The sequence below is a fragment of the Medicago sativa genome, chromosome 4 (genome assembly GCF_051527215.1).
Source record: "Medicago sativa cultivar Bolivia chromosome 4, Bolivia_mono, whole genome shotgun sequence".
NCBI lineage: Eukaryota > Viridiplantae > Streptophyta > Magnoliopsida > Fabales > Fabaceae > Medicago > Medicago sativa.
The window spans coordinates 22,257,337-22,281,966 of record NC_140752.1 but is presented as its reverse complement, the minus strand read 5'-3'; the positions used below and the strand labels follow the sequence as shown (position 1 = coordinate 22,281,966).

At 35.7% G+C, this 24,630-nt stretch overlaps 1 protein-coding gene and 1 pseudogene across 8 annotated transcripts; one reads left to right on the top strand and one right to left on the bottom strand.

Annotated features, from left to right (window-relative positions):
- Window positions 1-3,152: 3,152 nt before the first annotated feature.
- LOC146927112 (methionine aminopeptidase 1A-like) lies at window positions 3,153-8,094 on the bottom strand. Of its 7 annotated transcripts, none has more exons than XM_085700493.1 (11): window positions 7,565-8,083; window positions 7,028-7,189; window positions 6,864-6,938; window positions 6,536-6,706; window positions 6,220-6,295; window positions 5,985-6,029; window positions 5,342-5,409; window positions 4,690-4,765; window positions 4,457-4,537; window positions 3,935-4,012; window positions 3,153-3,370 (listed from the first exon to the last, which is right to left on the bottom strand). In XM_085700493.1, the coding sequence occupies exons 3-8, from the start codon at window positions 6,896-6,898 to the stop codon at window positions 4,753-4,755; spliced, it is 408 nt and encodes a 135-aa protein (XP_085556619.1). In that variant the 5' UTR covers window positions 6,899-6,938; window positions 7,028-7,189; window positions 7,565-8,083; the 3' UTR covers window positions 3,153-3,370; window positions 3,935-4,012; window positions 4,457-4,537; window positions 4,690-4,752. The 7 variants fall into 7 exon arrangements, with proteins under 7 accessions (XP_085556619.1, XP_085556621.1, XP_085556616.1 ...); XM_085700495.1 differs by having other exon boundaries at window positions 5,318-5,409; window positions 7,565-8,074; XM_085700490.1 differs by lacking the exon at window positions 5,342-5,409 and having other exon boundaries at window positions 7,565-8,094.
- Window positions 8,095-9,735: 1,641 nt separating this feature from the next.
- LOC146927111 (uncharacterized) lies at window positions 9,736-15,324 on the top strand (annotated as a pseudogene). The gene is made up of 3 exons (XR_015005594.1): window positions 9,736-10,046; window positions 12,090-12,122; window positions 12,637-15,324. The product of XR_015005594.1 is annotated as an uncharacterized LOC146927111 (transcript).
- Window positions 15,325-24,630: the final 9,306 nt, after the last annotated feature.

Sequence of the window (24,630 nt, the reverse complement as noted above, 5' to 3'; positions counted from 1 at the left end):
TAAAATCCGTAAATTAACAAGGAAATTCACTTTACCACCATTTTGGCCGTTTTTGAAATTTCTAAAATCAACCATGGAAGTCGTAGATATGCTCATTAGATTTCCTAGGAACTATTACATGCTTCGTTTCGATAAGGCTAGGCCACTTTATGCCCTTTTTAGTGAACGAAAAAGGATCAAAATCGAGTAAAATCCGTAAATTAACAAGGAAATTACCACCATTTTGGCCGTTTTTGAAATTTCTAAAATCAACCATGGAAGTCATAGATATGCTCATTAGATTTCCTAGGAACTATTACATGCTTCGATTCGATAAGGCTAGGCCACTTTATGCCTTTTTTAGTGAAAGAAAAGGGTCAAAAACGAGTAAAATCCGTAAATTAACAAGGAAATTACCACCCATGTTGGCCGTTTTTGAAAATTCTAATATAAACCATGGAAGTCGTAGATATGCTTGTTAGATTTCCTTGGAACTATTACATGCTTCGATTTGATATGGCTAGGCAACTTTATGCCCTTTTTAGTGAAAGAAAAAGGGTCAAAAACGAGTAAAATCCGTAAATTAACAAGGAAATTCACTTTACCACCATTTTGGCCATTTTTGAAATTTCTAAAATCAACCATGGAAGTCGTAGATATGCTCATTAGATTTCCTAGAAACTATTACATGCTTCGATTCGATAAGGCTAGGCCACTTTATGCCTTTTTTAGTGAAAGAAAAGCGTCAAAAACGAGTAAAATCCGTAAATTAACAAGGAAATTACCCCCATGTTGGCCGTTTTTGAAAATTCTAATATAAACCATGGAAGTCGTAGATATGCTTGTTAGATTTCCTAGGAAGTATTACATGCTTCGATTTCGTAAGGCTAGGCCACTTTATGCCCCTTTTAGTAAAAGAAAAAGGATCAAAATCGAGTAAAATCCGTAAATTAACAAGGAAATTCACTTTACCACCATTTTGGCCGTTTTTGAAATTTCTAAAATCAACCATGGAAGTCGTAGATATGCTCATTAGATTTCCTAGGAACTATTACATGCTTCGATTCGATAAGGCTAGGCCACTTTATGCCCTTTTTAGTGAAAGAAAAAGGATCAAAATCGAGTAAAATCCGTAAATTAACAAGGAAATTACCCCCATGTGGGCCGTTTTTGAAAATTCTAATATAACCCATGGAAGTCATAGATATGCTCGTTAGATTTCCTAGGAACTATTACATGCTTCGATTCGTTAAGGCTAGGCCACTTTATGCCTTTTTTAGTGAAAGAAAAAGGGTCAAAAACGAGTAAAATCCGTAAATTAACAAGGAAATTACCCCCATGTTGGCCGTTTTTGAAAATTCTAATATAAACCATGGAAGTCATAGATATGCTTGTTAGATTTCTTAGGAACTATTACATGCTTCGATTTGATAAGGCTAGGCCACTTTATGCCCTTTTTAGTGAAAGAAAAAGGGTCAAAAACGAGTAAAATCCGTAAATTAACAAGGAAATTCACTTTACCACCATTTTGGCCATTTTTGAAATTTCTAAAATCAACCATGGAAGTCGTAGATATGCTCATTAGATTTCCTAGGAACTATTACATGCTTCGATTCGATTAGGCTACGCCACTTTATGCCTTTTTTAGTGAAAGAAAAGGGTCAAAAACGAGTAAAATCCGTAAATTAACAAGGAAATTACCCCCATGTTGGCCGTTTTTGAAAATTCTAATATAAACCATGGAAGTCATAGATATGCTTGTTAGATTTCTTAGGAACTATTACATGCTTCGATTTGATAAGGCTAGGCCACTTTATGCCCTTTTTAGTGAAAGAAAAAGGGTCAAAAACGAGTAAAATCCGTAAATTAACAAGGAAATTCACTTTACCACCATTTTGGCCATTTTTGAAATTTCTAAAATCAACCATGGAAGTCGTAGATATGCTCATTAGATTTCCTAGGAACTATTACATGCTTCGATTCGATTAGGCTACGCCACTTTATGCCTTTTTTAGTGAAAGAAAAAGGGTCAAAAACGAGTAAAATCCGTAAATTAACAAGGAAATTACCCCCATGTTGGCCGTTTTTGAAAATTCTAATATAAACCATGGAAGTCGTAGATATGCTTGTTAGATTTCCTAGGAAGTATTACATGCTTCGATTTCATAAGGCTAGGCCACTTTATGCCCCTTTTAGTAAAAGAAAAAGGATCAAAATCGAGTAAAATCCGTAAATTAACAAGGAAATTCACTTTACCACCATTTTGGCCGTTTTTGAAATTTCTAAAATCAACCATGGAAGTCGTAGATATGCTCATTAGATTTCCTAGGAACTATTACATGCTTCGATTCGATTAGGCTACGCCACTTTATGCCTTTTTTAGTGAAAGAAAAGGGTCAAAAACGAGTAAAATCCGTAAATTAACAAGGAAATTGCCCCCATGTTGGCCGTTTTTGAAAATTCTAATATAAACCATGGAAGTCATAGATATGCTTGTTAGATTTCCTTGGAACTATTACATGCTTCGATTTGATAAGGCTAGGCCACTTTATGCCCTTTTTAGTGAAAGAAAAAGGGTCAAAAACGAGTAAAATCCGTAAATTAACAAGGAAATTCACTTTACCACCATTTTGGCCATTTTTGAAATTTCTAAAATCAACCATGGAAGTCGTAGATATGCTCATTAGATTTCCTAGGAACTATTACATGCTTCGATTCGATTAGGCTACGCCACTTTATGCCTTTTTTAGTGAAAGAAAAAGGGTCAAAAACGAGTAAAATCACTACAAGAAAAACTGCATTTTGCGACCTTTAAAATGGCAGATTGCGACTGTTAGAAGGGTCGCAGATGTACAATTGCGACCCTTCCCCAACAGTCACGGATGTTGGGGTCGCAAGTGTCTTTTGCGACCCTTCATAGAACAGCCGCACCAACTGCCGCAAAAGGCACTGCGACAGTTGCTAAGGGTCGCAAATGAGGAGATTCAAATGGATTTCAAGGGACTTGCGACAGTTGGGGAAGGGTCGCAGATGCATAAAATTTATTTATAAAAAAATATTGCGACAGTTTGCAAGGGTCGCAGATGTTGAGTTAATTTAAAAAAAAAATCAATTTTTTCCTGAATTTTTAATAGAACTATTTACTAATAAAAAATATATAAAAACTAAAATAATTCATAATAAAAAATATGAACAAATTCATAAACTAAAATATGAATTTTACATTCATATAAAATACAAACAAGTGATACAATAAGGTTTCTTGAGTTCCTAACATGAAAATTTAATCAATTATGTAGATGATATTTGGCGAGGAAGTTGTTTTGATCAACTAGAGATGAATAGACTCCAAAGAATGCTATGCTCTGTTTGGTGATTCTAAGTCTTCCACCTAAAAATAAGTCAAAGATTATATAACACAATAATTAACAAAAATAAGCAATAATGTCACGCAAGTCATGATTCTAACTTATCGCGCAATTAAACTTATAATTACTTTCTGATATATTTGTCAAAAATAACCACTATGGAATAACCATTAGCTATTTATTACAGAGAAGCTTACAAGACCAATTAACATCAGGAAGAGCACAAATTTGTACACACTTTTTGTAGTTCCTATTTTCTCCAAAACCCTTCAATATTTTCATGAGTTTGTACATATAGAGATTGCAAGGATAATCATGGGTATAAACAATGTCCACTTTTTACTTCAGATAGAAACTAACATGGTTAAAAAATTGAACTAATCCTTCTATAAAATCATGTTCTCAAATTTACATATGATCTATAACAACCTAAATCAAAGGTATGTCAATTAGGTCTATTGCATAGTTCAAAACCATTACTAAATATTGATTCCATTAGGCACCAAAGAAAACTGAATAAACAAATCAAATAGATTGATTACAAGTTCAACAATAGGAAACTTATAGTATTCCTAGAATGAACTTACTTGGTAATGCCATTGATATCAATAAGTTCTTCTTTTGTTATCGGCAGTCTCTTGTTTATTTGCTGCAACGTATCATTGCTAAATAGAAACAACAACTTATCAGATGCTTTTATCAAGAAAAGAAGATAAATTGATACTTGTATAAACCAAAAGTGACACTCTTTAGCAGAATTATCAAAAACTAACTAATTCCATGAGGCACAAATACAAGGTGCTGCAATTTGCAGCAGAGAACTCTTGAGATTAAAACACAAATACTCAAAAAGACATGAATTACAACAATTCTTATAGCTTATTATCCTGGATTACTTTGTTCCCTGGTGCCTAAAAACATTTTGAAACATGTAGTAAAACATAATTGAAAAATCTACTCAATGCATTCAAGCAATAGCTGTGTTTCGATGAGACATGGTCCACTACAGAAAAAATCAGTGGCCTTTAATCACATTTAGAGTGAAAACCATACCATAACATAACTTTGCACATATTCCAAAAGCAACAGGTTTAGAGTGAAACCCATACCATAACAGAACTTTGCACATATTCCAAAAGCAACAGGTCCTCCAGGAATGTCGTGGATGTAAATTTCTTCGTTATCCTCATCTGTGTTTGAAACCAACCTTTGCAAGCGTAAACTTTTTCTATTTGACATATATTTGATCTACTTTGCACATATTGGTTTATGATACAACACTATGGCATAATTTGATCTACTCTAAATGCGACTAAAGTGGTGGTCCATATAAGAGCGCTACCTTTCGAGGAAGAATACCCAACTTCTGGAAGCACTCCTTGTATTGGAAAAATGATGGCTTCGACTAACTCTTGGATCTGTCAACAAAACCCATACTATTGATCATAAGATCCAGTTATCTTATTGACCATAAATTCATTAAAAAAAAAAAAAAAAGAAGGGCTTCAATTGGTGTTGCTATCTCAACCTATGGCTTATACAGTTATACATACATAGCAGCTGAGCACACAGATTAGTGTTCAAAATCAGATTAATTGCTGTAGTAGAAAATTTAAAATCAGCACAGTTTGAACCAAAATCAACATAAACACTCAAATCAACATTCATCCTTTGCTATAGAAATAGCTTATACATAACACTAAACTATTATTACATATAAGTTGTATACCCAAACAGGGCCTCAAAACCAGCACAGTTTGAACTAAAATTGCATCATATTCAAAAACTTTCAACTAGCAAAATTAAGTCAGAGAATAAAACTTTACCCAAGTCAATCACTTATTAAAAAAAAATACCCTTATTACACAATAAACAAGTTCAAATACATTCTTATAACTTCAATTTTTTTCAGTTCTGAATTTCAAATATTTGAACAAAAACTTTAATCGAATTAAAACCAGCAATTTCACCTAAAATTTCATGAGCAAAATCACCTCACACCATCAGTTGTCACACCAGGCTGAATAATCCGAGCGGCTGCATCCAACACCTCCCTTACAATCTATGAATCAATTTGCGAAATTAAAGTCTAAAGTATGCCACTCTACTCCAATATACAAGACGAAAGATAAAGAAAAGAAATTTTCACCAAAAGTTTATTCACATAACACAGCCACCTCAACTATCCTAAAAGAACATAGTTTTTCTTTTAAATCATTGTATGATCATTCACAACATTTAACTATTGATTCTCGCCCTCATCACACATAGCGGATAATAGGTTTGTTGGATCTCATCGTTAATGAACAAAGTAAAAGTAATTCATGTATCACCAAGTCAAGTCTCATACAGTTGGCCTGCAACAAACTCCAAAATAAGGAGCATATCAAGCCTCGTGAAAATGAAGACATCAGTGTTGTTAAATAGCAGCTGGTGCTATTTAGTGCCAAATGTTGTCAAATAGCGTTTGTAGCAGCGTTGCATAATTACATATCACTCATGTAACAAACCACTATTTTTTGCAATTTACAACACAGGGAATACATGAACCAGTTTTACGTTGAAATATGAATTGAAATAGTATAGAGTTTAAAACTTCTCCATGAGAATCTAAAAGGGCGTAATGGTGGAACTCACCCGACATGTTTCTCTCATTCTTTCAATCTGGTCTGGTGTCTTGATCTACAAATTAATATCAGTTAGAAAGTGGAATAAAAGAATACAGCCAATGTACAAGCAACTTGATCTTGCATCAATTGAACCTCGGGTATATTATGAAAAATAACTTCAAATTGTATTTAAGTAAAGAAGTTAAATACTTAAATTAGAAAAAATGCAAGGCATCTAAATAGGAAGAAGTCAGATAACTCACATCATCAGCCCAATCAGCTATAACAATATGAGCTGGGACAATCCGTTTACCAGATATGGGATATGGCCACAGTGCCCTTGCAAGAGCAGAAATAAAATTTTGGTTTTAGCAAAATAATTGGGGAAAGAAATGCAAGGTGCAAATATCTAAGATGCTGAAACTAAAAGCATCAACGAAAACAAGGACAACAGGGACTATGATTTGCGAAAACATAAATATATTGTTACTGATAACATATTCTTCCGTTATTAATTAAAAAAATAGTCAACTATCAGAGTTCTAAAATCAGAAGGGACTCAAAGCGGTGGAAATTTACCCAATCCAATCAAAGTAAGGAAGCTTTGGAGTTCGACCCTGCCCTCTCTTCACGCAATATAACCATCCTTCACCAAGTGAGTCTGAATTCTGTGTACCAACTGAGGATACCTTTGCCTTCAGATGCACTGATTTGTGCGAACTCCATGAAGATTTAAAACATTCCTGAGAGCTGTCAAAAGATATCAAAATTGGTTTCAAATATATGAAAGATATCAATACTATGAAGAATAAAATACTGAGTGATTCAATAGATAGTGGTAACTTGTAGCAGTAATTATTTAGTAACTGACTGTTCACTCATTACTAGCAACATTGCTCAACCTCACCTTCTATATGGTGCCCTTCGGAACAACAATGCCATCCCTTTCACCAAAATGCTAATCACTAATAACTAAACCAATCTGCTATAAATATTAAATTAGATCAATCACAGCTTATTTCTTTTTGGTTCACAATAACTAAAACAGAATTACTAGTCAGAAGTCAGAACCAAATCAGTGTTGTCAATCACAGATTGCAGATAATAGTCGTTTGTTGAAATTCCATTACGCTACAGCACTATAGCCTCTATTTGACAACACTTTATACTATATCGTCACCGTGTACGGCAGAACAATAGCAGTTCATTAAATTCCTCTAGTAACAACATTACCTAATTCAAATACATATAGAAATAACATTATTACACAATAAAAAATAAAAAATTATATACATTTTCCTATGCTAATTCTGAATTTTAAATTTCATGTTCAACACAATGGAAATTATAAGTTATAAATCAAAAATAAAGTAAATAACGAATGAAATAGAAAATTACTTCAAAAAAACAAACTCTAAAACATAATTTGACCTAAAAATACATCAAATTTATAGCTTTAACTAAGTCAAATACATAAAATTAACCTTAACACAGTTCAAGATTGAACTTTTTTATCACAAATTATGATAAACTGTTTGGGTCAGCGAGTGGAAAAATGAACCCAGCGAGTGGAAAAAGGAACCAAGAAATGAGATTGAGAGTTTATACCTTATAGATCGAGAACCCAGCAAGTGGAAAAAGGAACCCAGCGGTCGAGTGGAAATGGAACCCAGCGGTCGAGTAACGAGTGGAAAAAGGAACGGAATGAAGAATGAAATTGGAAAAAGGAACCCAAAATTATGATAAATCCATGTTGTAGCAACTAATTGTGGGTGGGATCTTAAATGAAATTAGAAAATGAAACTGGGGGAATGCTTCGATTGAGCCAGGGATGGTAGAGATTTAGATTTCAATTTGGGGGAAAGTGGGATTGTGGGTGAGAGTGGTGGAGATTTAGGTTTTAGATTGGGGGGAAAATGAAATTGAGGAATAAATCTGGTTTTAGGGTTTTGGAAGTGTGAGAGGGAGAATGAAATTGGATAAGCGGGAGTGATAGATATTTGGCCAAAAATATATCGTGAAACTTTGAAAAAAGAGTATAAAACCTACGACCCTTAAGTCTAACAGTCGCACTAACTGTCGCAAAAGTGTAATCTGCGACAGTTCTAAGTCAAGGGTCGCAAAGTATGTGTCGCAAAATGACAAATTTCTTGTAGTGAATCCGTAAATTAACAAGGAAATTACCCCCATGTTGGCCGTTTTTGAAAATTCTAATATAAACCATGGAAGTCGTAGATATGCTTGTTAGATTTCCTAGGAAGTATTACATGCTTCGATTTCATAAGGCTAGGCCACTTTATGCCCCTTTTAGTAAAAGAAAAAGGATCAAAATCGAGTAAAATCCGTAAATTAACAAGGAAATTCACTTTACCACCATTTTGGCCGTTTTTGAAATTTCTAAAATCAACCATGGAAGTCGTAGATATGCTCATTAGATTTCCTAGGAACTATTACATGCTTCGATTCGATTAGGCTACGCCACTTTATGCCTTTTTTAGTGAAAGAAAAGGGTCAAAAACGAGTAAAATCCGTAAATTAACAAGGAAATTACCCCCATGTTGGCCGTTTTTGAAAATTCTAATATAAACCATGGAAGTCATAGATATGCTTGTTAGATTTCCTTGGAACTATTACATGCTTCGATTTGATAAGGCTAGGCCACTTTATGCTCTTTTTAGTGAAAGAAAAAGGGTCAAAAACGAATAAAATCCATAAATTAACAAGGAAATTCACTTTACCACCATTTTGGCCGTTTTTGAAATTTATAAAATCAACCATGGAAGTCGTAGATATGCTCATTAGATTTCCTAGGAACTATTACATGCTTCGATTCGATAAGGCTAGGCCACTTTATGCCTTTTTTAGTGAAAGAAAAAGGGTCAAAAACGAGTAAAATCCGTAAATTAACAAGGAAATTACCCCCATGTTGGCCGTTTTTGAAAATTTTAATATAAACCATGGAAGTCGTAGATATGCTTGTTAGATTTTCTAGGAACTATTGCATGCTTCGATTTGATAAGGCTAGGCCACTTTATGCCCTTTTTAGTGAAAGAAAAAGGGTCAAAAACAAGTAAAATCCGTAAATTAACAAGGAAATTCACTTTACCACCATTTTGGCCGTTTTTGAAATTTCTAAAATCAACCACGGAAGTCGTAGATATGGTCATTAGATTTCCTAGGAACTATTACATGCTTCGATTCGATAAGGCTAGGCCAGTTTATGCCCTTTTTAGTGAAAGAAAAGGGTCAAAAACGAGTAAAATCCGTAAATTAACAAGGAAATTACCCCCATGTTGGCCGTTTTTGAAAATTCTAATATAAACCATGGAAGTCGTAGATATGCTTGTTAGATTTCCTAGGAAGTATTACATGCTTCGATTTCATAAGGCTAGGCCACTTTATGCCCCTTTTAGTGAAAGAAAAAGGATCAAAATCGAGTAAAATCCGTAAATTAACAAGGAAATTCACTTTACCACCATTTTGGCCGTTTTTGAAATTTCTAAAATCAACCATGGAAGTCGTAGATATTGTAACAGCCCGATTTTCGTCAGATTTATTTTATTTGTTTTATGTGTGTTTGTGTGTGATTACTTGTATTTGTGTGTATTTTATTCGGGATTATTGGATTCTGGCTTAATAATGGTATTTTAGTCATTTTAGACTTAGGGGTATTTTGGTCATTTGGTGAGCGAGGGTAAATTAGTTTTTTTTTTAAGAAGGTTATTTTTGTGAGAATAGTTATTTTTACTAAGATAGAAATAAGTAATAATTTAGAGATATTAATTATCCGATGTTTTAACGGTTTAAGTAAGTGTAGTAACTTTTTGAGAATTTAGTGAAATGAGTTTTAGAGGCCCATTAAGCTCTAACCTAATTTAGCCCAACATGTGGTGTATATAAGGATATCCCTTAAGAGAAAAATTAGGTCATTTCTCATTATTCCAAATTGTCACAAACATAGAGAGAGGTAGAGAGAGAAAGTGGGAGCAAGAGAAGAGCTTAGAGGAAAGAAGACCAAGAGCTTAGGAGAGGTGAAATTCAAGAGCTAAGGGGAGAGTGAAGCCATAGCTAGTGTTGGTAAAGCTTTGAGGTAAGGGGGTTAGATACTTATTCTCATAATCACTTTTCTTAGCTTATGATTAATTGTTGAATTGATGAATTGATGATTTTGTTTTGTGAAATTCGTACTCCTAATTAGTGGGTAATTATGTGTATACTAATTTTTGTTGAATTGGTGAATTAACATGTTCATATTCATGCTTTTGATTCATAATAAGTGGTTTTTGGGATTTTTGCTTAAAGTGATGAAAAATCATGATTGTGGTTGTTGAATGATGATGAATTCATAATTTGTGTTCTTGCTATGTTAATGGGTATATGAAAGTGAAGAAACTAAGTTGTTATTAGTGTTGTTGTGATTAGAGAAACCCAATAAAAACCCATCCCAATTTATTTAACACTAGTGTCCTGTGTTGTTGCTACCTCTCTGTTTCGATTTTCACTAAGGAATTTTGTAATGCTTCTGCCAGCTGTGTCCCACAAATCATATTTGCTACCTGATTTTATTTGAAGGATCAGCTAGTATGATACCATTGTGTATTGGTTTTCGGTTTATAGAAATTGAGGCTGGAATTTTTGTTAACTCATTATGACCATATGATGCATTTTTTTTTCTTCTTCTTCAAGTGAATGCATACTATGATCTAGAATTTTGTCCCTGTAGATAAGTATATCTCCTAATGTGATTTGTTTTCAATAACTAAGAGAGAATATGTGGTTTTCAACTAGCTAGCCTACTTGGGTTAGATTAATAAGGTAGTAATGAATCTAGATAATGTGCAGGTGGGCACTAATTGAATTTTATTTGGTTTTCCTTAAAATATGAAACTAGCATTACATGAGATTGGTTGGCTTAAATGCAATTTATATGTTTTTCTTTAAAAAAAAATAATAAGAATGATTTACATATTTGAAGGCTTGTAGCTGTTTTTGCGTGGCCTAGCTAGCAAGGTTTCAAGGATTAAAATCCAAGTACTTCCTTGTTTTTACGTTTTGTTATTTGTTTGGTCATTAATATGCAGCCATATAGTTCCATTATTATTATTATGTGTAGGACTCCTACATTTGATTTTGACATGATTTTTTTAAAGCTCCTAGCTGTTGCTGATGTACTGCCGTGCCTTTTTGTCTTTGAATTGAACTCCATGGTTCAAAAAGAGATACCATTATTAAGATTAATAATTGATATTGATCTATATGATTAGTTTTGGAATGCAAACCATTTGTTGATGTGAGAATGTCAAAATAGACGAATTATGCTAAACTTGAGTTTTATGATTCAATAACTTGTAAATGACCTTTTATCCATGATGATATGATAGAATAATAATGAATCAATGTTGTTTGGGTATTTAATGTGATGAATATCATGATGTTGTTAGATGTCTGTTATATGTGAAATGTGAATTTGGAACCTTGTTGCTTCTTTGAGAGGAATGTTATTGATGATGATTTTGGTGTTGGTGATTTGTCATAAAATGTGAATTCATACATGCAATTTGGTGATGATATTGATGGTGTTTGCATGTATGAAAGGCGTCGGTGTTCGTGTTGGTGAACTATTGTATGAACGTATGCATTGTGGTGTCATATATTCATGCATTCATAAGTGTCCAGAGGCGATGTTTAGAGGCGATGTTTATGATACAATTTCGTATCAAGAGGTGATGTTTTGAGGTGACGACCTTGACGATGATTCGGTACCACATGCATATAAAGTCGTGTCTAGACGCATTACATACATTCATTAAGGTTTAAATGTGCTATGTTTGATATGTGCTTGGTGAACCTTGGTGAAATATACATTGATGAAATTTTGGTGATTGCGTACTTAGTGAAATTTGGTGATATATGAAGGTGTGAAAGTACACTTGTTATGATATAGCACACTTGTATGATTAATGTTGAATAAATGACGATGAATCCTTGTGAATAATATGATTAGATTTCATTGATCATCTGAAATTAGTTATGTTGTTTATTTTCATTTAATTGTGCTTAATTTGATTTGAATGATGTCTAACCCCCAGTGGTCGTTTGGTTGACCGCCTGCCTTATTCTAATGAATGGGTAGACGGTGTGCAGGATTAGTTGCTTAGCTGGCTTGGTGAGTTGCTTGAGGATAGCGGAAGCTTCCTCCTTTATCTGCTTTGGAGTTTAGTAGTGTCGGGCTCTGATTAGGATATCGAGTCTTACTTTTATCGTTGGTTTATGTTGAGATTTTTTTATATGACTGTTGAGATATTTCTTATGTGTTGAGCCTTGTTATGACCTTTGAGATGGTTACTAGATGTACCTGAGGATGACTGTATGTCTCTGAGATTTTTATGTTGATTGTTAAAATTTTCCGCTGCGTAGTTTTTTTTTTTTTTTTTGAAACTGAATATTTGTATGTCTAGAAACAAATGACGACGTGACGTATAAACCTTTTTGGATATTTATTATTTAAAATCGCATGATTATTGCTTCCGGGTTTAGGGCGTTACAAGTTGGTATCAGAGCCTGGTTGGTCTTGTCCGGACCAGAATTGGGTGATTATTTTCGTTTGTATGTGAATGGTATAGGAATATCTTCAATAATTGTTCTGTTGTTCTTATATGTTGGTTGTGGTTTGTGTGTAGTGAGAGATGGCTGGTGGTAGAGATGATGCGGCTATTGCAGCGGCCTTGGCTGCATTAGCGCAGGTGTTGGCTCAAACCAACCAGCAGGTTGCGAATGGTCATCAGGATCATGGGGAAGCGGAGGAGCGGAGGCTCGATCGTTTCTTGCGAAACAAGCCACCAACGTTCAAGGGAAGGTTTGACCCAGAGGGAGCTCAGACATGGGTGCAAGGCATGGAGAGGATCTTCCGTGCTATGGTGACCAGTGAAGACCAGAAGGTCAGGTTGGCTACACACATGCTTGCTGAGGAGGCTGAGTACTGGTGGACGAATGCTAAGGGGAGACTTGAGGCTAGTGGAGAGGTTGTGACTTGGGCTAGGTTCAAGACTGAGTTTTTGAGGAAGTACTTTCCTGAGGATTTGAGGACCAGGAAGGAAGTGGAATTCTTGAACTTGAAGCAGGAGAATCGGTCAGTGGCAGAGTATGCTGCAAAGTTTGAAGAGCTTTCGAGGTTTTGCCCGTATATCAATGCCGAGGATGCGATGGTTTCTAAGTGTGTGAAGTTTGAAAGTGGACTTAGGCCGGATATCTATCAGTACATGTGTATTCAGGAGATTGGAGATTTCGATACTTTGGTGCACAAGTGTCGTATGTTTGATGATGCCGGAAAGGTCAAGGTGAACCATTACAAAGCATTGCATGATAAGAAAGGAAAGGGTCATGGATTTGGGAAGCCATACAACAAAGATAAGGGGAAGAAGAAAGAGGTGGGCGGAGGCTCTAAGCCGAATGTTGCTGAGGTGAGGTGCTACAAGTGTGGAACTTTGGGTCATTTTGCTAATGATTGTAGGAGGGGTGATAGTTGCTTCAAGTGTGGGAAAGCTGGTCATAAGTCGTTTGAGTGCAAGCAGGATATTACTTGTTTTAACTGTGGAGATGCAGGTCATATCAGTACTAAGTGTACCAAGCCGAAGAAGGCGTCGGGTAAGGTGTTTGCTTTGAACGTGGAGGAAGTGGAGTAGCCGGATAATCTAATCCGAGGTATGTGTTTTATCAATAGTACTCCTTTGATTGCAATTATTGATACTGGTGTTACTCATTCTTTTATCGCGGTTAGTTGTGTTGAACGTTTGAATCAGGTTGTAACTCCGTTGTTGCGAGGGATGGTCATCGACACCCCGGCCAGTGGCTCGGTGACTACTTCCTTGGTGTGTGCTAAATGTCCTGTTAATTTTGGTAATGTTGATTTTGAGTTGGATCTTGTGTGCCTTCCGTTGAAGCACATGGATGTAATTTTCGGTATGGACTGGATGTTGTCTTTTGGTGTGAACATCAACTGTTTAACCAAGAGTATAACATTCTCTAAGCCAGTAGCTGAGGTAGGTGGGAAGTTCTTAACCGCGGAGCAAGTGAAGAAGTCTTTGGACGATGAAGCTAGTGTGTTCATGATGTTTGCTTCATTGAAGGAAAGTAGTGAGAAAGGAGTTTGTGATTTGCCGGTAGTGCAAGAGTTTCCAGAAGTTTTTCCGGACGACATTACCGAATTGCCGCCGGAGAGGGAAGTGGAGTTTGCAATTGATTTGGTACCAGGAACGAGTCCTATTTCGATTGCGCCGTATCGGATGTCTGCATCAGAGTTGGGTGAATTGAAGAAGCAGTTGGAAGAGTTGCTTGAGAAGCAGTTTATCAGGCCGAGTGTCTCTCCGTGGGGTGCTCCAGTGTTATTGGTTAAGAAGAAGGATGGGAGCATGAGGTTGTGTGTGGATTATCGGCAGTTGAACAAAGTAACAATCAAGAATCGGTATCCGCTTCCGAGGATTGATGATTTGATGGATCAGCTGGTTGGTGCGGAAGTGTTTAGCAAGATTGATTTGAGGTCTGGATATCATCAGATTAGAGTGAAGGCAGAAGATATATCCAAAACTGCGTTCCGAACAAGGTATGGACACTATGAGTATTCTGTGATGCCATTTGGTGTGAGTAATGCGCCGGGTGTCTTTATGGAATATATGAATAGGATCTTCCATCCTTATTTGGACAAATTTGTGGTGGTGTTTATAGACGATATTTTGGTGTATTCGAAGTCAGAAGAAGAACATGCTGAGCATCTAAGGATCGTGTTGAGTGTCTTGAAGGAGAATAAGTTGTTTGCTAAGTTGTCAAAGTGTGAGTTTTGGCTGCGGGAAGTGAGTTTTCTTGGTCATGTGATTTCGAAGGGTGGTATAGCGGTGGATCCATCAAAGGTTGATGCAGTATTGCAGTGGGAAACTCCAAAGTCAGTTTTTGAGATTAGAAGCTTTCTTGGATTGGCAGGTTACTATCGGAGGTTTATTGAAGGATTCTCTAAGTTGGCGTTGCCATTGACACAGTTGACTCGGAAGGGGCAAGCGTATGTTTGGGATGCTAAGTGTGAGAAGAGTTTCCAAGAGTTGAAGAAGAGGTTGACTTCAGCGCCAGTGTTGATTTTGCCGAATCCGAAGGAATCGTTTGTCGTGTATTGTGATGCTTCTAAGATGGGTCTTGGTGGTGTGTTGATGCAGAATCGTCAGGTTGTGGCTTATGCGTCGAGGCAGTTGAAAGTGCATGAGAAGAATTATCCGACTCATGATTTGGAATTGGCGGCAGTTGTGTTTGTGTTGAAGATCTGGAGGCACTATTTGTATGGTTCTAAGTTTGAAGTGTTCAGTGACCACAAGAGTTTGAAGTAATTATTTGATCAGAAAGAGTTGAACATGAGGCAGAGAAGATGGTTGGAATATCTTAAGGATTTCGATTTCCAGTTGAGTTATCATCCTGGGAAGGCGAATGTTGTGGAAGATGCCTTGAGTAGGAAGTCTTTACATATGTCTTCTTTGATGGTTAAAGAGTTGGAGTTGATTGAACAGTTTCGAGATTTAAGTTTGGTTAGTGAGTTGACGCCGGATGGTGTGAGATTGGGAATGTTGAAGCTGACTAGTAATATTTTGGAAGAGATCAAGAATGGTCAGAAGGAAGATTTGGAACTTGTGTATCGAGTGGTGTTGATTAATCAAGGTAAAGGTGGGGACTTCAGATTGAATGAGAACGGTGTTTTGATGTTTCGTGACCGAGTTTGTGTGCCAGATATACTTGATCTTAAGAAACGGATTTTGGAAGAAGGTCACAGGAGTAGTCTGAGTATTCATCCAGGAGCGACGAAGATGTATCAGGATTTGAAGAAGTTGTTTTGGTGGCCTGGAATGAAGAAGGAAATTGCAGAGTTTGTTTATGCTTGTTTGATTTGTCAGAAGTCGAAGATTGAACATCAAAAGCCGTCGGGTTTGATGCAACCGTTGTTTGTGCCAGAATGGAAATGGGATAGTATCTCTATGGACTTTGTCGGAGCGTTGCCGAAGACTGTGAAGGGTTTTGATTCGATTTGGGTGATCGTTGATCGTTTGACGAAGTCGGCACATTTCGTTCCTATCAAGACCGGTATGTCCGTGGCGAAGTTGGCTGAGATCTACATTGAGCAGATTGTCAGGTTGCATGGTATTCCTTCTAGCATCGTGTCAGATAGAGATCCGAGGTTTACTTCTAAGTTTTGGGAGAGTTTGCAAGCAGCTTTGGGAACCAAGTTGAGGTTGAGTTCTGCTTATCATCCCCAGACTGATGGGCAGACGGAGAGGACGATTCAGAGTTTGGAGGATTTGTTGAGAGCTTGTGTTTTAGAGCAAGGTGTCAGTTGGGCTGAATGTTTACCGTTGATTGAGTTTACTTACAACAACAGTTTTCACTCTAGTATCGGGATGGCACCGTTTGAGGCTTTGTATGGACGGAGGTGTAGGACGCCGTTGTGTTGGTATGAGTCAGGAGAAAGTGTTTTGTTAGGACCGGAAGTGGTGCAAGAGACTACGGAGAAGGTGAATATGATCCAAGAGAAGATGAAAGCGTCTCAGAGTAGGCAGAAGAGCTATCATGACAAGAGGAGAAAGGATATTGAGTTTCAGGTTGGTGATCATGTGTTTTTAAGAGTGAATCCTGTAACCGGTGTTGGACGTGCTTTGAAGTGTCGGAAGTTGACACCTCGTTTTGTTGGACCGTTTGAGATTATAGAGAAGATTGGAGTTGTAGCGTATCGGATTGCGTTACCGCCGTCGTTGTCGAATCTTTATGATGTGTTTCATGTGTCTCAGTTGAGGAAGTATGTGTATGATGCGTCTCATGTGATTCAAGTGGATAATTTGGAAGTAAAAGAGAATTTGACTGTTGAGACTTGGCCTGTTAGAATTGAAGATCGGGAAGTGAAGCGCTTAAGAGGAAAAGAGATTATTTTGGTGAAGGTGATTTGGGTTGGACCAACTGGTGAGAGTGCTACCTGGGAATCGGAGAGTAGGATGAAGGTTTCGTATCCGGAGTTGTTTCTTTCAGGTAATTTTCGAGGGCGAAAATTCTTTTTAGAGGGGGAGAGTTGTAACAGCCCGATTTTCGTCAGATTTATTTTATTTGTTTTATGTGTGTTTGTGTGTGATTACTTGTATTTGTGTGTATTTTATTCGGGATTATTGGATTCTGACTTAAGAAGGGTATATTAGTCATTTTAGACTTAGGGGTATTTTGGTCATTTGGTGAGCGAGGGTAAATTAGTTTTTTTTAAGAAGGTTATTTTTGTGAGAATAGTTATTTTTACTAAGATAGAAATAAGTAATAATTTAGAGATATTAATTATCCGATGTTTTAACGGTTTAAGTAAGTGTAGTAACTTTTTGAGAATTTAGTGACATGAGTTTTAGAGGCCCATTAAGCTCTAACCTAATTTAGCCCAACATGTGGTGTATATAAGGATATCCCTTAAGAGAAAAATTAGGTCATTTCTCATTATTCCAAATTGTCACAAACATAGAGAGAGGTAGAGAGAGAAAGTGGGAGCAAGAGAAGAGCTTAGAGGAAAGAAGACCAAGATCTTAGGAGAGGTGAAATTCAAGAGCTAAGGGGAGAGTGAAGCCATAGCTAGTGTTGATAAAGCTTTGAGGTAAGGGGGTTAGATACTTATTCTCATAATCACTTTTCTTAGCTTATGATTAATTGTTGAATTGATGAATTGATGATTTTGTTTTGTGAAATTCGTACTCCTAATTAGTGGGTAATTATGTGTATACTAATTTTTGTTGAATTGGTGAATTAACATGTTCATATTCATGCTGTTGATTCATAATAAGTGGTTTTTGGGATTTTTGCTTAAAGTGATGAAAAATCATGATTGTGGTTGTTGAATGATGATGAATTCATAATTTGTGTTCTTGCTATGTTAATGGGTATATGAAAGTGAAGAAACTAAGTTGTTATTAGTGTTGTTGTGATTAGAGAAACCCAATAAAAACCCATCCCAATTTATTTAACACTAGTGTCCTGTGTTGTTGCTACCTCTCTGTTTCGATTTTCACTAAGGAATTCTGTAATGCTTCTGCCAGCTGTGACCCACAAATCATATTTGCTACCTGATTTTATTTGAAGGATCAGCTAGTATGATACCATTGTGTATTGGTTTTCGGTTTATAGAAATTGAGGCTGGAATTTTTGTTAACTCATTATGACCATATGATGCATTTTTTTTTTCTTCTTCTTCAAGTGAATGCATACTATGATCTAGAATTTTGTCCCTGTAGATAAGTATATCTCCTAATGTGATTTGTTTTCAATAACTAAGAGAGAATATGTGGTTTTCAACTAGCTAGCCTACTTGGGTTAGATTAATAAGGTAGTAATGAATCTAGATAATGTGCAGGTGGGCACTAATTGAATTTTATTTGGTTTTCCTTAAAATATGAAACTAGCATTACATGAGATTGGTTGGCTTAAATGCAATTGATATGTTTTTCTTTAAAAAAAAAAATAATAAGAATGATTTACATATTTGAAGGCTTGTAGCTGTTTTTGCGTGGCCTAGCTAGCAAGGTTTCAAGGATTAAAATCCAAGTACTTCCTTGTTTTTACGTTTTGTTATTTGTTTGGTCATTAATATGCAGCCATATAGTTCCATTATTATTATGTGTAGGACTCCCACATTTGATTTTGACATGATTTTTTTAAAGCTCCTAGCTGTTGCTGATGTACTGCCGTGCCTTTTTGTCTTTGAATTGAACTCCATGGTTCAAAAAGAGATACCATTATTAAGATTAATAATTGATATTGATCTATATGATTAGTTTTGGAATGCAAACCATTTGTTGATGTGAGAATGTCAAAATAGACGAATTATGCTAAACTTGAGTTTTATGATTCAATAACTTGTAAATGACCTTTTATCCATGATGATATGATAGAATAAGAATGAATCAATGTTGTTTGGGTATTTAATGTGATGAATATCATGATGTTGTTAGATGTCTGTTATATGTGAAATGTGAATTTGGAACCTTGTTGCTTCTTTGAGAGGAATGTTATTGATGATGATTTTGGTGTTGGTGATTTGTAATAAAATGTGAATTCATACATGCAATTTGGTGATGATATTGATGGTGTTTGCATGTATGAAAGGCGTCGGTGTTCGTGTTGGTGAACTATTGTATGAACGTATGCATTGTGGTGTCATATATTCATGCATTCATAAGTGTCCAGAGGCGATGTTTAGAGGCGATGTTTATGATACAATTTCGTATCAAGAGGTGATGTTTTGAGGTGACGACCTTGACGATGATTCGATACCACATGCAAAGATCAACCATGTTTATGATACACTTTACCACCATTTTGGCCGTTTTTGAAATTTCTAAAATCAACCATGGAAGTCGTAGATATGCTCATTAGATTTCCTAGGAACTATTACATGCTTCGATTCGATAAGGCTAGGCCACTTTATGCCCTTTTTAGTGAACGAAAAAGGATCAAAATCGAGTAAAATCCGTAAATTAACAAGGAAATTACCACCATTTTGGCCGTTTTTGAAATTTCTAAAATCAACCATGGAAGTCGTAGATATGCTCATTAGATTTCCTAGGAACTATTACATGCTTCGATTCGATAAGGCTAGGCCACTTTATGCCTTTTTTAGTGAAAGAAAAGGGTCAAAAACGAGTAAAATCCGTAAATTAACAAGGAAATTACCCCCATGTTGGCCGTTTTTGAAAATTGTAATATAAACCATGGAAGTCATAGATATGCTTGTTAGATTTCCTTGGAACTATTACATGCTTCGATTTGATAAGGCTAGGCCACTTTATGCTCTTTTTAGTGAAAGAAAAAGGGTCAAAAACGAATAAAATCCATAAATTAACAAGGAAATTCACTTTACCACCATTTTGGCCGTTTTTGAAATTTCTAAATTCAACCATGGAAGTCGTAGATATGCTCATTAGATTTCCTAGGAACTATTACATGCTTCGATTCGATAAGGCTAGGCCACTTTATGCCTTTTTTAGTGAAAGAAAAGGGTCAAAAACGAGTAAAATCCGTAAATTAACAAGGAAATTACCCCCATGTTGGCCGTTTTTGAAAATTGTAATATAAACCATGGAAGTCATAGATATGCTTGTTAGATTTCCTTGGAACTATTACATGCTTCGATTTGATAAGGCTAGGCCACTTTATGCTCTTTTTAGTGAAAGAAAAAGGGTCAAAAACGAATAAAATCCATAAATTAACAAGGAAATTCACTTTACCACCATTTTGGCCGTTTTTGAAATTTCTAAAATCAGCCATGGAAGTCGTAGATATGCTCATTAGATTTCCTAGGAACTATTACATGCTTCGATTCGATAAGGCTAGGCCACTTTATGCCTTTTTTAGTGAAAGAAAAGGGTCAAAAACGAGTAAAATCCGTAAATTAACAAGGAAATTACCCCCATGTTGGCCGTTTTTGAAAATTCTAATATAAACCATGGAAGTCGTAGATATGCTTGTTAGATTTCCTTGGAACTATTACATGCTTTGATTTGATAAGGCTAAGCCACTTTATGCTCTTTTTAGTGAAAGAAAAAGGGTCAAAAACGAATAAAATCCATAAATTAACAAGGAAATTCACTTTACCACCATTTTGGCCGTTTTTGAAATTTATAAAATCAACCATGGAAGTCGTAGATATGCTCATTAGATTTCCTAGGAACTATTACATGCTTCGATTCGATAAGGCTAGGCCACTTTATGCCTTTTTTAGTGAAAGAAAAAGGGTCAAAAACGAGTAAAATCCGTAAATTAACAAGGAAATTACCCCCATGTTGGCCGTTTTTGAAAATTCTAATATAAACCATGGAAGTCGTAGATATGCTTGTTAGATTTTCTAGGAACTATTACATGCTTTGATTTGATAAGGCTAGGCCACTTTATGCCCTTTTTAGTGAAAGAAAAAGGGTCAAAAACAAGTAAAATCCGTAAATTAACAAGGAAATTCACTTTACCACCATTTTGGCCGTTTTTGAAATTTCTAAAATCAACCACGGAAGTCGTAGATATGGTCATTAGATTTCCTAGGAACTATTACATGCTTCGATTCGATAAGGCTAGACCAGTTTATGCCCTTTTTAGTGAAAGAAAAAGGATCAAAATCGAGTAAAATCCGTAAATTAACAAGGAAATTACCCCCATGTTGGCCGTTTTTGAAAATTCTAATATAAACCATGGAAGTCGTAGATATGCTTGTTAGATTTCCTTAGAACAATTACATGCTTCGATTTGATAAGGCTAGGCCACTTTATGCCCTTTTTAGTGAAAGAAAAAGGGTCAAAAACGAGTAAAATCCGTAAATTAACAAGGAAATTCACTTTACCACCATTTTGGCCGTTTTTGAAATTTCTAAAATCAACCATGGAAGTCGTAGATATGCTCATTAGATTTCCTAGGAACTATTACATGCTTCGATTCGATAAGGCTAGGCCACTTTATGCCCTTTTTAGTGAACGAAAAAGGATCAAAATCGAGTAAAATCCGTAAATTAACAAGGAAATTACCACCATTTTGGCCGTTTTTGAAATTTCTAAAATCAACCACGGAAGTCGTAGATAGGCTCATTAGATTTCCTAGGAACTATTACATGCTTCGATTCGATAAGGCTAGGCCACTTTATGCCTTTTTTAGTGAAAGAAAAGGGTCAAAAACGAGTAAAATCCGTAAATTAACAAGGAAATTACCCCCATGTTGGCCGTTTTTGAAAATTGTAATATAAACCATGGAAGTCATAGATATGCTTGTTAGATTTCCTTGGAACTATTACATGCTTCGATTTGATAAGGCTAGGCCACTTTATGCTCTTTTTAGTGAAAGAAAAAGGGTCAAAAACGAATAAAATCCATAAATTAACAAGGAAATTCACTTTACCACCATTTTGGCCGTTTTTGAATTTTCTAAATTCAACCATGGAAGTCGTAGATATGCTCATTAGATTTCCTAGGAACTATTACATGCTTCGATTCGATAAGGCTAGGCCACTTTATGCCTTTTTTAGTGAAAGAAAAAGGGTCAAAAACGAGTAAAATCCGTAAATTAACAAGGAAATTACCCCCATGTTGGCCGTTTTTGAAAATTCTAATATAAACCATGGAAGTCGTAGATATGCTTGTTAGATTTTCTAGGAACTATTACATGCTTCGATTTGATAAGGCTAGGCCACTTTATGCCCTTTTTAGTGAAAGAAAAAGGGTCAAAAACAAGTAAAATCCGTAAATTAACAAGGAAATTCACTTTACCACCATTTTGGCCGTTTTTGAAATTTCTAAAATCAACCACGGAAGTCGTAGATATGGTCATTAGATTTCCTAGGAACTATTACATGCTTCGATTCGATAAGGCTAGGCCAGTTTATGCCCTTTTTAGTGAAAGAAAAAGGATCAAAATCGAGTAAAATCCGTAAATTAACAAGGAAATTACCCCCATGTTGGCCGTTTTTGAAAATTCTAATATAAACCATGGAAGTCGTAGATATGCTTGTTAGATTTCCTTGGAACAATTACATGCTTCGATTTGATAAGGCTAGGCCACTTTATGCCCTTTTTAGTGAAAGAAAAAGGGTCAAAAACGAGTAAAATCCGTAAATTAACAAGGAAATTCACTTTACCACCATTTTGGCCGTTTTTGAAATTTCTAAAATCAACCATGGAAGTCGTAGATATGCTCATTAGATTTCATAGGAACTATTACATGCTTCGATTCGATAAGGCTACGCCACTTTATGCCCTTTTTAGTGAACGAAAAAGGATCAAAATCGAGTAAAATCCGTAAATTAACAAGGAAATTACCACCATTTTGGCCGTTTTTGAAATTTCTAAAATCAACCACGGAAGTCGTAGATAGGCTCATTAGATTTCCTAGGAACTATTACATGCTTCGATTCGATAAGGCTAGGCCACTTTATGCCTTTTTTAGTGAAAGAAAAGGGTCAAAAACGAGTAAAATCCGTAAATTAACAAGGAAATTACCCCCATGTTGGCCGTTTTTGAAAATTGTAATATAAACCATGGAAGTCATAGATATGCTTGTTAGATTTCCTTGGAACTATTACATGCTTCGATTTGATAAGGCTAGGCCACTTTATGCTCTTTTTAGTGAAAGAAAAAGGGTCAAAAACGAATAAAATCCATAAATTAACAAGGAAATTCACTTTACCACCATTTTGGCCGTTTTTGAATTTTCTAAATTCAACCATGGAAGTCGTAGATATGCTCATTAGATTTCCTAGGAACTATTACATGCTTCGATTCGATAAGGCTAGGCCACTTTATGCCTTTTTTAGTGAAAGAAAAAGGGTCAAAAACGAGTAAAATCCGTAAATTAACAAGGAAATTACCCCCATGTTGGCCGTTTTTGAAAATTCTAATATAAACCATGGAAGTCGTAGATATGCTTGTTAGATTTTCTAGGAACTATTACATGCTTCGATTTGATAAGGCTAGGCCACTTTATGCCCTTTTTAGTGAAAGAAAAAGGGTCAAAAACAAGTAAAATCCGTAAATTAACAAGGAAATTCACTTTACCACCATTTTGGCCGTTTTTGAAATTTCTAAAATCAACCACGGAAGTCGTAGATATGGTCATTAGATTTCCTAGGAACTATTACATGCTTCGATTCGATAAGGCTAGGCCAGTTTATGCCCTTTTTAGTGAAAGAAAAAGGATCAAAATCGAGTAAAATCCGTAAATTAACAAGGAAATTACCCCCATGTTGGCCGTTTTTGAAAATTCTAATATAAACCATGGAAGTCGTAGATATGCTTGTTAGATTTCCTTAGAACAATTACATGCTTCGATTTGATAAGGCTAGGCCACTTTATGCCCTTTTTAGTGAAAGAAAAAGGGTCAAAAACGAGTAAAATCCGTAAATTAACAAGGAAATTCACTTTACCACCATTTTGGCCGTTTTTGAAATTTCTAAAATCAACCATGGAAGTCGTAGATATGCTCATTAGATTTCCTAGGAACTATTACATGCTTCGATTCGATAAGGCTAGGCCACTTTATGCCCTTTTTAGTGAACGAAAAAGGATCAAAATCGAGTAAAATCCGTAAATTAACAAGGAAATTACCACCATTTTGGCCGTTTTTGAAATTTCTAAAATCAACCACGGAAGTCGTAGATATGCTCATTAGATTTCCTAGGAACTATTACATGCTTCGATTCGATAAGGCTAGGCCACTTTATGCCTTTTTTAGTGAAAGAAAAGGGTCAAAAACGAGTAAAATCCGTAAATTAACAAGGAAATTACCCCCATGTTGGCCGTTTTAGAAAATTCTAATATAAACCATGGAAGTCATAGATATTCTTGTTAGATTTCCTTGGAACTATTACATGCTTCGATTTGATAAGGCTAGGCCACTTTATGCTCTTTTTAGTGAAAGAAAAAGGGTCAAAAACGAATAAAATCCATAAATTAACAAGGAAATTCACTTTACCACCATTTTGGCCGTTTTTGAATTTTCTAAATTCAACCATGGAAGTCGTAGATATGCTCATTAGATTTCCTAGGAACTATTACATGCTTCGATTCGATAAGGCTAGGCCACTTTATGCCTTTTTTAGTGAAAGAAAAAGGGTCAAAAACGAGTAAAATCCGTAAATTAACAAGGAAATT